This window comes from Urocitellus parryii, chromosome 4, assembly GCF_045843805.1.
Source record: "Urocitellus parryii isolate mUroPar1 chromosome 4, mUroPar1.hap1, whole genome shotgun sequence".
Lineage (NCBI taxonomy): Eukaryota > Metazoa > Chordata > Mammalia > Rodentia > Sciuridae > Urocitellus > Urocitellus parryii.
This window is the reverse complement of record NC_135534.1, coordinates 176,613,324-176,630,146: the sequence shown is the minus strand read 5'-3', so window position 1 is coordinate 176,630,146 and position 16,823 is coordinate 176,613,324. Positions and strand designations below refer to the sequence as shown.

Here is a 16,823-nt window from a genome sequence, read left to right as displayed (position 1 = left end):
TAATTGATAACTCAATGCAGAGAGCAACAACAAAAGGACAGGATTTAGCATTTTTAAGATATGGTAAATATTGAAAAATAAATTTAAACTATTTTGGAATGAACTGACCACAATTCCATTTAGAATCAGACCAATCATAACACTCTTACACATATGTAGATAGACACATACATACATACATACATACATATATACATAAAAAGATGTTTACTGTAGCACTGCTTAAAAATTAATAATTATGGGGATTGTGGTTCAGTGATAGAGTGCATATGTGAGGCTGGGTTCAATTCTCAGCACCAAATATAAATAAATTTACTGGAAGAATTACAATTGATAACTGTCAATTACTTACATGAAAAACACACATATCAACACATGTACTCTGTTTTAATCTGAAATTCATTTCAACAGAAAGCCATATTAATTTTTTGAACAAAAGGCACACTTCAATATTAAAAAAAAATAAAAATGATATCTGTGGTTTTCCATCATGTCTTTGAGAAGTACACATTATAGGGAAAAGATTTTTTTTGTGCAGAATTTTAATAGTTAAGTAATGCTTGAAAAAAGAAAGATAGCTAATCCTTTCATGAATGTCCCTTTAACCAATTAGGATCAGCACCTAGGTATGAGCATGAAAAATGACTTTGCACTGATTAGCTGTTAATACAAAATAAACATATGTTACTGCATAGTAAGGGATGCAATTAAGAGCTAAAATGACAGACCCTTAATGAGACATTCATTAGGAGTAAACTGAATTTAGAAAACTATACATTCCACAAAGCTGTATTTACTTGCTTTAACAGCCCTTCTGGTCTCTGAAATTGTGATGAGAACTAGCTCCCTCAGCCTACACACATTTACAACTGATGCAATGTTCAATGGAATATTTTTAATGTGCTGCAAATAACTGAAATGTTGTCTAAATTATTTTCCTTTTACTCCTAAAAATAGAGCTATTCAGACTAGCATATTTAAAGTTTTAGATGAACTGTCCTTCTTGCCTAACACTGTTTATTATTATACCAGTAAAAAAATCATCAACAAGCAAGATTAAATCAGATTTCTTATGGATATAAGTAATTGCTCAGTGTGCATTTATTTTCTTTTCTTTTTGGTACTGGGGATTGAACCAAGGGTTACTCAACCACTGAGCCACATCCTCAGCCTCACTGAGGGTCTGAGTTGCTTAGCAACTCTCCATTGCTGAGTCTGGCTTTGAACTTGTGATCTTCCTGCCTCAGCCTCCAGAGTAACTGGGATTACAGGCATGCACCACTGCACCCGACATATTTTCACTTAAATATTCATGCATATGTACATAAATTTTGCATGTTACTTATTACACATCTCTTTAATATCAACTTTTACTTGGCAAGCACATCAAGTAAAAGGATTAGCACAAGCCTAAAATATTTAATGATGCTGCCTCCTCATGAATACTGCACTGATATTCAGAGTAATGCTTTGCAAGTTCAGTGGCCAAAAGGTTATGACTACCATTCTATACAATGCAAAGTAAAAGTTCTTTTAGGAATACTGATCATTGCAAACAGGTACACTGCCCACAATTATATGCAGTTTACTCACATCAGCATAGTGGCCTATCATATCACATCGGTCACATCGTTTTCTCCAGGAAGACCTTTCGAGACATCTATGATTGGAAGACATAGGCAAAGAACAATCTAAGCAAAAGCGAGCTGGACAGGCATACTGGAGGTGTCCTCTCTCAGAACAGAGGCAGCAGGGACGGACTTTCTGTGGCAGACAAAAAGAAAATCTCTTTAGCAAAACACATCAGTGTCAAATAGTGGAAAATTAATATTTCTTTCTAATTCCACATAAAATTATTTCTAATTTGAAACAACAATCCTGAGTATAACTGTAAAATCAAACAAAATGTTTGAACTTAAAGAGTTTTAACACAAGCTATTTATATGTCATGGTGCTGCAAAGTCCTAGTATGATTAGACTGTCAGTGGGCATTCACTACTCATGTATTGTCTTACAGGAATATTCAAAGTGAAAAGCATCAAAGAGAAAAATAGGATGAGGAGGATATCTAGAAGCTAAGTCAGAGGAGGAGCAGATACAGAAGAAGCAGTTTTGCCTAAAACAGCAAAAACAAAGATGAAATATAAGTACTGTTTCAATTACTTGAAAAACAGTCATCTGGAAAAAGGAATAAGTAAGGTAAAGTTTGATTAGACCAGGGAATGTTTAAGAACTTCATTTCTATGATGTCCAAAGGCTGATGTATCTGCTTAAAATAATTACAACAATATATATTTGTAAATGAATAAAATTGTAATTCTCTAAAAATGAAAATTATCCCACAATGAAACAAGTTGTTTCATAAGGAATTTTGGAAGGGAAGTGTCTCAGGACTCATTTTATGTAGTCTTTTCATTTTATAGACAAGAAAACCAAGGCGGAGAGTTAAATGATTTTCCCAAGGTTGTACAATTAGTAATGGGAAGCTGGAATTAACTCCAGGTTTTTCTGATGCTAAATTTAGTGTTCTTTACTCTAGGGCGGGCTGTGAGCTACATGAAATTTAACATACATTTACAAGACAGATTTGAATTCTAAATAGGGTTTCAACACTAAAATTTTGACTTTAATAATGTAAAAAAAAGCATTACATGTTTAACATACTTGTGGTAGAGGGCAGTTTTTGGACAAATGGCCACATTTGTCACAATTTCTACAGGTAACGTTTTTGTTGGCAGAATAGTATCGGCGGGTCCATCTTCCGGATGATCTGTTATTACCTATCTGGGCCTAAGAGAGGGAAAAAAGTCAAGAATTTTTAAAAAAAATTATTTCATACTACTAAAAAATCTTTCCTTTTAGAAGAAAATCAGTCCCATTACTGTTTTAAAAAAACATTTATTTTTTAGTTGTAGTTGGATACAATACCTTTTATTTTTTTTATTTTTATGTGGTGCTGAGGATCGAACCCAGGGCCTCGTATGTGCTAGGTGAATGCTCTACCGCTGAGCCACAACCCCAGCCCAGTCCCATTACTTTTTAAAGAAAAAACAATTAATAGTCACATCTGTTCAATTTTGAATCCAGCAACAGAGAACTTCACGATCTCTCTCTCATTCTCTTAAAAAGAAGTAGAAAGACATCAAAGGGATACCATCATAAATATAGCTCTCTTCCTTTATGCCTGCTCTTTCTTTTCTGTTTACATTATTTCTTCTCTTTTCTTTTTCCACTTATAGTTCAGATCTAGCAGAGGTACTGATATGCATCATTTACATACTCTGGTGGCATTCAGAGTCAAAGTCATTGCTGACTTCTGTACCTAAATCTACATCACATATTTCTGAATGAAAAGCCTGCTTAAATTTTTAGTTAGGGAATAGAGTTTTTATGATGTTCTCTTTAATAGTTATGTAACCACATAGCTGCTAAACACCTTCCCCCTTCTTTTGAACAGCACAGGGTTACTCTTAATGCCTAGAAGACTGCATTATAATTTCTAAAAGGAAAAGATCCATGCTGCTACACAGTTACTCAATTCTAGCTGCCCTATATTCTAGTCAAATTCTAATGTCTGCAAAGGAATATTAGGAAAAAATACATCATATGGAATACCTAAAGAGGAGTATATAAATCCCAACCATGCTTTTATCTCATTTGGCAGAATCCCATCTTTGACAATCTTCATCTTTTATTTGTTATTCTGCTGAACTTGCTAAGTAGGACAGTTATCTCTTAAAACTTCTATTCTTTTTTAGCATCTGTCACAAGAAGGCCAATATTTGACAAGGTCAAACACCTGCCATATCCTAAATATAGACTAACCATTTCCTTACACTGAAGAAGCAGTTATTTCCGGTGTTGATCTTTAGCAGTACCAGGACAGTGGGCTAAGAGGACTCATCAAGACAGAAGAAATAGAAAAGGAAAGAACCTATATCATTATGGCTATTAATCAGCTGATAAAAGTCAAGGCTGAACCAAATTTCTGAAAAGTTAAATCACTTACATACTGAAATCAAACTTTCTAAGCTATTTTGACTACTGCTGTTTTGAAAACATTTGATTCTTTCAAAATTTATTGTGATGAAATAAAAGGAAACCTTGTATCAAAGGAAAATTTATTAATCTATAATTCAAAATTTTAAAAACAATTTGACTTACCTCAACGTCTTTGTCACTGATGAACCAGTTTACATCATCTTCTCCTATAAAACAAATAAAATGTTACTCAACCTTGTCATCTTTAAAGCATTTACAGATAGACAATAGATCATTCAATTTGTTAGAGGTATAGTGAGAAATGCTAAATACCTTATTAAACTTTTTTTTTTTTTTTTAATCTGTGCTGGGGCTCCAGCCTTGTGCATACTATGCAAGTGCTCCACCATTGAGTTATAGCCCTAGACCTAAATACTTTAAACTCTTTTTTTTTTTTTAAGAGAGAGAGAGAATTTTAATATTTATTTTTTAGTTTTTGGCGGACACAACATCTTTGTTGGTATGTGGTGCTGAGGATCGAACCCGGGCCGCAAGCATGCCAGGCGAGCGTGCTACCGCTTCAGCCACATCCCCAGCCCCTACTTTAAACTCTTAATTTTGCTCCCTAATCAGTTGTGTGGCTCTCAACAAATACCTAATGCCTTTGAGTCTGTGAAATGAGGATAACAGTATTTGCCCTGTCTACTGAAAATGTCCTATGAGAATTGAATAAGATGTGAAAATTCTTTGAAAGTCATTAACTATATACAAATATCAGCGAAGGACCAACAATCCAAATATAAATTATCAGTGAAGGACCAATATCCAACAGAAGATGTAGAAAGAAACCTTATCTGAACTTCCTTATCTGACTCAAACAGAGCTTTACTGAGAAGCAGGTGTCCTTACCCAACCTTCCTAGAGGCATCCAGTCATGGAGATGATGAGGTAACTGACTAAGGACACATTCCAAAAAATTTGGGTAAACAAGTTTCAGCAGAATCTTCCCCACTATAATCCTCTGAACTCCTTAGTGAGTTACTCATTACTCAGTGATCCCACCACTTGTCTTTTCTCCAGTTAATCTGCCCATTGTCAGTTAATTCACAGGTCCCAATTTAGACTTAAGTTGGTAGAAATTTTTTCCTCCCAATATTGGCATTAACTGTGTCCACTAGCTATCCATCCTAGGTGACTTTCATTGTAACATTTTAAAAAACCAAACTTTGAGTATTAGTTCATTATTAAGGTTAGGGATTTTGTACTGGATTCAATAACACCCAAAACAGTGAAACAAAGGACCAAAAAAAGGAGGCCAAATATCCAGAAGCCATTGATTATCAACCTAAAAATACAACTGTAAAATATAGAGGGGAAGAAAAAAAAAATCACTAAATTTTTCTATATCAGCTGTTTTCTTCTTTTTGTACTGTCCTTTTAAAAACTGAGGATGGCTGCCATTCCTCTGGTCCTCCCATGGCAAAGGAGGAAAAGGACCTATGACTAATGCAGAAGCTAAGGTGTCAACAAAGGATTGAAAGCTTTTTCTTTCCCCCAAGGCAAAGTTAAGATTTCCTTCTACCTCCCACCTTACTACTTTCCTCTGTCTGAAAAACACAAATCAAGTTTAACTCATTTCTTTGAAAGGAATTTTGAAGAGACATGAAGCAATCTACATTTTTCCAGGCCTACCAGAAGTAAGTGTCTAGAAGTATATTTTTTAAATAAAATACTTTTACTAAGAAAATCATAAGGCTGCTTTACAAAAAGACCAATCCATAGGAAAGCAGAGGTGCTGTGCTGATGATTATTTTCTTTTTAAAATTTGGAGGCTGCATCCATATACTGAGAGTATAGAATACTTTAAAAAGCAGTAGCTTGTATTCCTTCATCATCACCATCCATACTATTATTCTTTAATTCAAAAGATCCAGGTAAGGAACATGCTTTGCTATAGCTTTCAAAGCTGCCTTTTGGATCTCAGTGTCCTTCATCATTAAAATTAAAAATGACCATTTGAAATCATTTAATTATGAATGACTTAATACTGTTCTTAAAAAAAAAGGAATACAAAGCCAATTAAACACAAAATAGCAACTGTGACTATTCCAGAACTCCTAGTAAATTTACCCATGAACAGAGAATAATGTATTCTTACTGTAGAAAATTTACCACTACAAAATAGACTTCAATTAGAAATAAAAGCAAAGTCATCACCAGGACTTTTAGCCAACTCCCTTCCCCATGTTTCCATTTTTTGTTTGACTCTAATAATGACACAATGACAGTTGACCAGTTGACCACATCCCTTGCTTTTTCTTTTCTTCTTCTTCTTTTTTTTTTTTTTTAAAACTTATCCCACTCATGTCTAAACTCCAAATCCCAATCTAACTTGTCTATGGCAACTCATCAGAACAATTAGCCAATTCCCACTTTATTAAATTCTGGGCATGGGAACTGATAGAAACCTGGTTTCCAGTCTTAATTCTGCCTCTAATTTGTGGGTGGATGTGGTGATAGGCAGATTATTTACTCTCTCTGGATCTATATAATAATGATTATGATTAAATTGCATCCATGGTACCTTCCAGCACTAAATTTCTGTAATACTATCTAATTTTCTTTTATTGCTGGAATCAAATGCACTGCTACTTAGTACAATTTACCTAAATGTTCTGGCCCTTTGCAACCAGAATACAGTGCCTTGCTTTAGATACAATTTTCCACAGGGCCTAGGGCCACTCATCTCCCATGTGTCTTCCACCCAATTCATAGAATGTAAAAACAGGCCTGCCTAAAGTAAACAACTAAGATTGCCAAAGGATGCATATTATCAATTCTTAGCTGCTTTATAAAGCCTTGGTCTTGATGATATGTGGAACTGTGACTTTTTCCAGACTTCAGTACAGTAATCAGGCAATAGCTGATATATCTTTCTTTGCATTGTATTAACTCAGTTTAGCAAATACCCACTGAAAGATTACAATGAACTAGGTGCTAAAGGGTAAACAAGGATGAATAAAAAGCTTATAGACTAATAGAAGACAAGGCATAAATGAAAGAAGGAGTAAGAAAGAGAAGACCAAACAAAGGATAAGGTAAATTTAGGATTGATAATATTCAAATTCAAGAGAGAGAGGCAAAAAAGTCACATAAATCTGATCCATAAAAGGAAACTATTGAGGGCTGGGGTTGTGGCTCAGTGATAGAGTGCTTTACTAGCATGTGTGAGGCACTGGGTTAAATTCTCAGCACCACATATAAATAAATAAATAAAAATAAAGATCCTCAAAAACTAAAAAATAAAAAAATAAAACTATTGATGTATACTTTACATATAATAAAATACAGTGTTTCATTTTGACAACTGGATACACTCCTGTAACCACTCTAAAAATCAATCAGTCCAAAATGTTACTTTGTTCATATTTGCAGTTAATCCTCCACTTCAGGCAATCACTAATTTGCTTTCTGTCACAATATATTAATTTTGCCTGTTCTAGGACCCCATGTAAAGGGAATCATACATAATGTTCCATTTTGTCTAGTTTTTTTCTCTTAACATTTATGAGATTCATCCATGTTGCTGGGCAGTGTAGTTTTGTTCTTTTTGCTTTTTGCATAGTGGAATTCTGTTGTATGGATGTAACATTGTTTAGCTATCCATCTGCTGATAAATATTTAGGTTGTCTCAAGTTTCTGGCAATTATAAACAGATCAGCACAATAAATGCAGTAAAAAACTTTTTAAAAATTTACCTAAGCTTTTTATTTCCCTTAGGAAAATATTTAGGAATAGGATTGTTGGGTATCAAAAACATTCTCCCAAAGAATTTAAAATCAGCATACTACAGTAATGCAGCCACATCAATGTTTATAGCAGCTCAATTCACAACAGCTAAACTATGGAACCAACCTAAATGCCCTTCAATATATGAATGGATAAAGAAACTGTGGTACATATACACAATGGAGTATCAGCATTAAGAGAGAATAAAATTATGGCATTTGCAGGTAAATGGATGGAGTTAGAGAATATTATGCTAAGTGAAAGGGGTGGGAGGGCATGGGGAGAATGGAGAAACTTGGATTGGGCAAAGAGAGGGAGAGAAGGCGAGTGGCAAGTGGATAGGAAAGATGGTAGAATGAGATGAACTCATTACCCCGGGTACATATATGATTGCACATGTGGCATGACTCTACATCCTCTACAACCAGAGAAATAAAAAGTTGTGTACAATGAATCAAAATGCTTTCTGCTATCATGTACAACTAATTAAAACAAATATTTTTTAAAAATTAAAAAAAATCCCCAAACGATTTTTCTTGATAAGCAGATGCTGATCCATAATGGGGTGTGTGTGTGTGTGTGGGGGGGTAGGTCAGGAATAATGGAGGAACTCTGGACTGGGCAGAAGGGAATGAGAAGAGAGGAGAGGATGTGGGGGTGGGAAGGATGGTGGAATGACAGACATTATTACCCTCTATATATGTATGATTGCACAACTGGTGTGACTCTGCATCATGTACAGCCAGAGGAATGAGATGTTGTGCTTCATTTGTGTACAATGTGTCAAAATGCATTCTGCTGTCATGTGAAACTAATTAGAATTTTTTAAAAAGAAAATCCTTCCTTTACTTTTGTAAGAAACTGGCAAACTATTTTCACAGTTGTTGTGCCATTTTATATTCTTATCAACAGTGCATGAGGGTTCCAGCAGTTTCATAATCTCATCAATGGCTGGAATTTTTAATGTTAATCTTAGAATGGGTGTAAAACAGTAGTGAAATAGGATTTTTTTTGGGGGGGGGATGGTGAATATTGGGAATTGAACCTAGGGCCTTGTACATGAGAACTCTGAAAATGAACTACAGTCCCGGCCCTTTGCATTTTGAGACAGGGTCTTGATAAACTGCCCAGGCTGGATTCAAACTTGAGATTTTCCTGCTTCAGCCTCTTGAATAGCTGGGATTACACACTTCTGCCACCATGCCCAGCTTAAATAGTGATTTTAATGGGCATTTCTCTGGAGATTAATCATGCTGACCATCTTTTCATCTATTTATCTGACATTCTTTTATCTTCTTTCAAAAACTATGTTCAAAATTGCTGACCATTTAAAAAATTGTTTCTCCTTTTTATTGATAGTTTTCTTACTAACTTACAGAAGTTCTTCATAAATTCTGGATACAAGTCTTTTATCAGACAAGTTATTCACAAATATTTTCTCTCAGTTATGACCTGCTTTTTAATTTAAGTATTAACAGCAAAAGTTTAGAATTTTAAACCTGGCACAGTGGCTCATGATTGTATTCCCAGTGACTTAAGAGGTTGAGGCAGGTGGATCACAAACACAAGGCCAGCCTGGGCAACTTAGTGAGACCCTATCTAAAAAGGAAAAATAAAAAGGGATGGGGATGTAGCTTAGGGATAGCACAATTCTACTGCAAGAAAAAAGAAAAAAAAGTTAAGTCTTACATTTTAAGAAAGTTAAATTTGACAATTTTTCCTTTCATAGTTTGTTTTCTGTGCCCAAGGTAATCTCTGTGGCCAAGGTTACAAACATTTTCTGTTTTCTTCTAGAAATTCTTTAGTTTTAGAACTTCATCCAACAAGCTATGGATATCCAGTTGTTCTGGCATCATTTGTTAAATGAAAAGATTATCTGTTCTTCAGTGAACTACTTTAGTAGCTGTGCTAAAAATCAATTGTTTGTCATTTTCTGAAAGTTCCATTATGCTATATGTCTATTGTTATATATATTATCATCTTGATTACTAAAAGTATTGAAATCATATAATATAAGGCTTTCAACTTTTTATTTGTTCTTTTTCAAGATTATTTTGGCTATCTAGGTTCATTAATCTTCTGTATAAATGTTAGAATAAACATGTCAATTTCTCTTAAAAAATTTGGTCTGTATTATGTTGAATCTGTGGATCAGGTGGAAAATTTTTTAGCAATACTGAGACTCCCCATACACAAACACGATATAGTATAGTTCTTTCTTTATTTTGGTCTTCTTTAATTTTTCATGATAATGGCTTTTTCAATTTTTGGCCATACATTTATAATAATACAATTGCTTTTTATTAACTCACCTTGTATCATGCAAATTTGCTAAATTCACTTAGTTTAAGAAAAAATTTTTTGTATGCTCCTGCCAATTTTCTATACACATTTTTTTCTTTAAATATTTATTTTTTAGTTGTAGTTGGACACAATACATCTATTTATTTATTTATTTATATATATATGTGGTGCTGAGGATTGAACCCAGGGCCTCACATGTGCAAGTGCTCTACCACTGAGCCACAACCCCAACGCTATATACATTTTCATATTATCTGTAAACAGTTTTACTTCCTCTTTTCCAATGTATATGCCTTTTGTTTCTTTTTCTTATCTTATTGCATTATATAGGACTGCTACTATAATACTGAATATAAGTGGTGACAACTGATAGTCTTAGAGAAAAAGAATATATCCAGTTTTTCACAATTGAGTAAAAACTGGGTTTGCTGTGAACTTTTCATAGCAAGTTAAAGAAATTTCTCTTTATCTGCTGAATTTTTAATATGAGTGTTGTTGAAATTATCAGATGCCTTTTCTCTATCAATTGAGATTGTTCCAAGGTTTTTCCTCTTGCCTTGTTAATATGGTAAATAAAAGTGATTCATTTTCAAATGTTAAACCAACTCTATTTTCTGGGATTAATCTTACTTGGCTAAGACGTAGTATCCTTTTAAAAATATTTCAGAGTTAAATTTGTTAATATTTTATTAAGAATTTTATACTTGTGTTCACGAGGGATATTGACTTATTCTCTTACAATGTCTTTGCATTTTTTTTACCTCTTAATTTTGATTGCTTTTCATTTGTTCTTTTTAGATACACATGACTGTAGAGTATATTTTGACATATAATACATACATGGAATATATCTTATTCTAGTTAGGATCACATTCTTGTGGTTGTACACAATGCAGAGATTCACTGTGGTGTATTCATATATGAACACTCCAGGAATGTTTTGTCTGATTCATTCCACTGTCTTTCCTATTCCTTTCCTCCTTCCCTTCATTTGCCTCTGTCTAATCCACATTGCATGATTTTGATATTGGGATAAAACTTGCCTCCTAAGAGTTGAGAAATAGGAAACTTTTGTATAGAACTGGTTATTTCTTTCTTAAATATGTCATAGAATTTATCAGTGAAATCATGTAGGCTAGAGCTGGTAGGCCAGGAATTTTACTTCCAGTAGTTTTTTTTTTTTTTTCAAGAGAGAGTGTGAGAGAGAGAGGGAGGGAGGGAGGGGGAGGGAGAGGGAAAGAGAGAGAGAGAGAGAGAGAGAGAGAGAGAGAGAGAGAATTTTAATATTCATTTTTTAGTTTTTTTTTTTTTTGGCGGACACAACATCTTTGTTTGTTTGTGGTGCTGAGGATCGAACCTGGGCCGCACACATGCCAGGTGAGCGCGCTACAGCTTGAGCCACATCCTCAGCCCAACTTCCAGTAGTTTTTAAAACAATAATTCCATCTCTTTAGTAGCTATGGATCCATTCAAATTTTCTATTTATTTTTGGGCCAGTTTTGATAACTTGTGGATTTTAAAGAATTTGGTTCCTTTTTGTTAATAACAAGTGTCTTAAAGTCCTCTTCGACTAATTTCATCTGTCATTTCTAGGTTTATTTCATTTGATCTCTTTTTCTCCTTGTTATGAATCATGTTTTCCTGCTTCTTTAAATATCTAATAATTTTCTGGGGGATGCTAGTCATTGTGAAGTTACACTGTTGAATGATTTTGTTTTCTTACTTTATAACTGCTTGGCTTTGTTTAAATAAAGCAGTTAAGCAACTTCCACATCAGCTGGACCTTTTTAAAAATCATTTGTTTTTTAGTTGTAAGTTGACACAAAACTTTTACTTTTCTTATGTGGTGTTGAGGATTGAACCCAGTGCCTCACGCATGCTTGGCAAGTGGTCTACCTCTGAGCTACAGCCCCAGCCCTCAACTGGAGCTTTTAAAAAGACTTTAAGAGTATATCCAAAGTTGTTGAGAGCCACAGCCAAAGGGGCCCCAGCAAACTTCCAGCTGCCGGCTGATGATTGGCTCACAGTGGCCCCAGCAACATCTAGCTGATTGGCTCCTCTGCGGTGATGTTCATTGGGGTGTTTCCCTGCCCTTCAAGCTGCCAGCTGATGATTGGCTCACAGTGGCCCCAGCAACATCTAACTGATTGGCTCCTCTGCAGTCATGTTCATTGGGCTGTTTCCCTGCCCTTCAGACTGCCAGCTGATGATTGGCTCACAGTGGCCCCAGCAACATCTAGCTGATTGGCTCCTCTGCGGTCATGTTCATTGGGCTGTTTCCCTGCCCTTCAGACTACGGAACTGCTCATTGGGGGACTTCTTTGGCTCCGCCCACGCGACCTAGCCTATCGGCCTCAAGAGCAGGAGGATGGTGGGAGGTGGTGGTTGGTGTGTGAGAGAGGCGTGTGGAAGCCGGTGGTGGCAGTTGGGCTCTGAGGGTTTTTCCTGAGGAGCTGTTTTGTTTGGCGTTTGTAGTTTTAAAAATAAAGTTTGTTTCTTTTGACAAGTGGCTCCTGAATTGTGCCCAGCCAGACTGCGGCACAAAGTAGCCTTTGCTTTAGGGCTAAGTTAGTCCTACTACTAAGATATGGTCTCTGCTAAATGCCTTGGGTGTTCAATACTGTCCCTCCACTCTGGCTTAGAAGAACTTGTGTATGTTCTAGGAACTGGATATTTATACTTAGGTTTTTGCCCAGGTCTGGTGGAGTTTTGCTCCATGTATGCACAGAGAAGCTTATTCAGTACCCTTAGCATTCAAAGTTATCCATATGTGGATATCTGGAGTGATTTCTTTAGCAGTCCCCTCTTCTTCCTGTATTCTGCTCTACAAATTACAGCTTCTCCATTCACTCAGAACTTTGTTTTCTCATTTCAGTGAGATTGCCATGCTCTATTTGGCTTCCCTCTCTTGGCACATGGTCCAGAAACTGGCTAGGCAGAAAGCTGGGTTTATTGTAGGATTCCTCTCATAAATCCTGGTCCTGTACTGCCTGTCATCCAATATCTGAAAAATTTCTAACTGATCTGTATTTAAGCTAAATGAGTAATTTATTTCCATTTCAAATATTGCATATTTCAGCTCTTAAAGTTTCATTTGGCTTAATTTTTAAACATCTTCCATTTCTCTTATTATATTCATCTTTCCTTTTAAATCTATATTTATACTAGCTGTTTTAAAGTCCTTATTTGCTAAATTCAACATATCCTGTCAGAAAAGGAAGTTGAGCTCTAGTTAACTCAATATGGCTGAAAGCAGATGTTTTAGAGAGTATTTTGATAAGTGAAGATGAAGAAAGACATTAGAGAGAGGGGAAGAGTAGGGGGAAGAATAAAAAAGGAAAGGTATAAGCAACATAATGAACAAAGCAATATAATTCAGCAAATAATACAGTTTGGTTGGAATATTATTATTTATAAGAAGCTTATTGCCAAAAACACACATGAGGAATTCATTAATATTAAATCTGTTCTCTGAACTAAGAAACCTTCCATGTCCTTTTTAAAAGTCCTAACTCCCTATAGTGTGAGATCTCCACAGTACAGGAATAGTGCAGCAGGACTCTTCCTAGCAGAGTAGTAATGTTGAAGGCAGAGATGCCAGAAGAGTACTGCTCTGTTAATACTATGCAATGTTCAGGACATTTCACCTCTTCTAAAATAATTTTAAAACCCCAAAGTGAACCCATAACCTTATAGTCTGTTTTATATATTTTCCCCTCTATTTGTGGGGCTACTATGCTGTCTTTATCATACACATTTCCCCACATTCAATTACTACATGATAGTTATGATAAACCATAAACTAGTTATGATAAACATCTTTCAAATTTACATGGTGATTTTGAGCCTATAAAGTGCTTTAAGTATATATTTTATTCTTAGAACAAACTTATATGCTATGGTTACACAAATATTCATTATTCTATGTGTGTGCTTTCCAATACTGAGCAAAAAAAAAAGGGCAATTTGTGCTTTCTGTGAAACACAGTACTAATCTAGTTATTTACCAGTATTTTTGCATTCAATTTTCAAAAGTTCTTAGTCTGCCTACATTTTGGAGTGTTAGAATATCTGAAGATCATGCCTCTGCTGAAAGAGCAGTTACAGATAATTATAGAGCTGGTAATCATTACTTCTTGGACAATGTGACAGACAGTAGGAGCTAGTAAACTGTATTTTTAAAGAACTATCAAATTTATTCATCTAGGCCTACTCATCACAGATAATTCAAATTCATAATCATTAAAACAGAACTGTTTTCTTCTCATTCTTTGAATCTTAAAAAATGTGAAAACAAAAACATTCTAGTTCTCCTCCTTGTATCCTCTATCTCAGTGACTTGCACCAGAGACTGTTTTCCACATAAGAAACCTCATGTCTTCCCTCTCACCTTCCATACAATTACTCACCAAATCCTATAAATTCTGTATCCAGCCTTGTTAATACCATTACTTTAGCCCAGGGACACTTAATTGCTCACAGAGAGTATTAAAATAACTATCTCTGTTATCACAAACTGCTTTCCATTCTACTGTTATTCAATGTATAATGTGAACATATTCCAATTTCTCTCTGGTAGAAGTATTTTCTCCCTCCGTCATTGTCTAAAAGCATTTCACCTGTATCTTCTAGGCCACTGAGCACTTACAAATCTTGTATTTAAGGGCTATAGCAAATATTTTATTTCCCTCTCTATGCCAAATCTCTCTTTAGACCCAGACTACATCTCTTTATCTAATTATCATCACAATATATTGCATACCTTGAAATTAAAAAGAAAAGCAACAACAAAAAAGAAACACATTGATATGTAAACTTGAGTGAATAAGTACTTTTCTGAATTGGCACTTAAGCTAACAGATAATTTAATGAACTATCATCATACAAACATTCAGTAAGACAGTTTTCCACACCTAGGGAAAAAACAGAATTTTTTAGTAAGCAACTCTTAAGAAATAAAAAAGAACCTTTAAAAAAAACCACCATTATTGAATAACAACACTGGCAGACACAGAACTACATAAAAGGTAAGATAATTGCACATTTATAGATAATCATGCCAGTACCTAACCAGTGTTTACAGATTAAAGATCACAAAGACAGAGCTGCCAGATATTTATGTCACATCCTTTCCTGAGCCTACTCCACTTTAGCCGATTTCCCTCTGGGATCTTCTCACTTCTAATAAGCAACTGAACCAGTCACAAATGAAGTTACTATTCCCAACTTCATCAGCAGCATCTGTTATTTCAACGGAAACTTTTGAAATATACACAATGCCACATTCAAATCCCTTGAGGGTTAAGCCACTTCATTCACTTGCATTTTTCTCAAACTGCTCTTTTTAGTTCTGTCTCGGTTTTATTATATTTATATTTTTCATTACAATATTGGGCATAGAACTATTTTAGTTATTAAAATTTTGTGCTGTATTACTGGCACTAGTTTAAATAAAACAAATTTTAATAGAAGAAAAATTTGCAAGGCAGCAATGTTCATCTTATTTTCAATCGTATTAAATTTATCAGAAACAACTTATATTTTAAAAATATGTGTAAAACATAAAATGGGGATTTGGCTTTTCTTTTTTTAGAAGTAGAGGAGGAAGAAAAAAGAGGAAATAAATACAGGTGCTTATTGGCACAAGGTTATAAAGAGCTCCTGCAAAGTTATCAGTCATTTAAAGGGCTTTGTCTGTCCCTAGAGAGAAAGAGAGAGACAGAGAGACACAGACAATTATCTCTCATCCTCCATTCCCTATACCCCAAGGGTTTCATCAATGAATCACATGGTTAAGAAGTCCTTATTTGGAAATTTTAAAAGACTGTTGTATCATACTAAGTAACAAGAACAAAAAGGGGGAAATTATCAACAGAAACTGCCAATACAGTGGGATTGTGGGAGTTGTTTTTTCTTGTTTTAAAGATATCTACTATGGTTATCTGTTTCTGAACTCTGCCCCACCAAAGGCAAAAAAGGAAAATATATCCATTTGAAATAATTGTAAAATGATAAGCACAAACAAAACACATTTAAATCTAATCAAAAGGCTACTTTAAAAAGGTTTCTAGAGAGGATTTAAAAGGTATATAAAATTTGCTATCTGCCGGCTGATAGCTAGCAATCTCACATATAGTCTTTAAATCATCCTTCTATTTCTTTTAATATTTCCTTGTCTCCTTCCTACACCTTTTTCTTTTTCCTCTAAAGTCTGATTCTTTGCTTACTCTTTCCTTGGTGAAACATGTCACTCCAAAATAATTTGCTTTTACTGTCATTTTTTGGTTGGATTTGCTTCAAATATCTTTCCAGATCTTAAATCGAATATGGCCAGGCTCACATTTACAACTGCTCATGGGACGCACTGCAAATATTTATATTAGTTATTACAAGCATAACATATCCAAAGCAAAATTCATCTTTATAACTCACTTGAATGGGCTCAAATACCTTTCCTCTGTTGTTATTAACAGTTCAAAGATATATCACACCTGCTATTCAAACAGCCCACGTCTAACAATTCTACTGTGTGTTCCTTCAACATGTCTTTCCAGGCCAATATTTAGGTGTCCTTCTAGTCATCAGAGTCCATTTATTGCCTCAGGCCTTCGATTGCTGTGGTGTCCCTGCACTTTCAACTTCATTTGATGCATACCAGATAAGTTTCATTATTATCAAAGTAATACATGCATTAAAAAAACACCCTAGTAATGCTAAAATACTATATAAGAAAAAAATTGGCAGTTCTG

At 34.8% G+C, this 16,823-nt stretch overlaps 1 protein-coding gene across 3 annotated transcripts in view; it reads right to left on the bottom strand.

The window, feature by feature from the left end:
• Zcchc7 (zinc finger CCHC-type containing 7) overlaps positions 1-16,823 on the bottom strand; it is a 223,175-nt gene that overhangs the window by 47,463 nt on the left and 158,889 nt on the right. For 2 of the 3 annotated variants that reach the window (XM_026415472.2, XM_026415463.2), the window contains exons 3-5: positions 4,165-4,208; positions 2,665-2,790; positions 1,594-1,764 (exon numbers count right to left, since the gene is read on the bottom strand). In XM_026415472.2, the coding sequence (XP_026271257.2) occupies positions 1,594-1,764; positions 2,665-2,790; positions 4,165-4,208 (341 nt within the window). The remainder of the gene's footprint in view (positions 1-1,593; positions 1,765-2,664; positions 2,791-4,164; positions 4,209-16,823) is intronic. The other variant, XM_077797921.1, reaches the window with a different exon arrangement.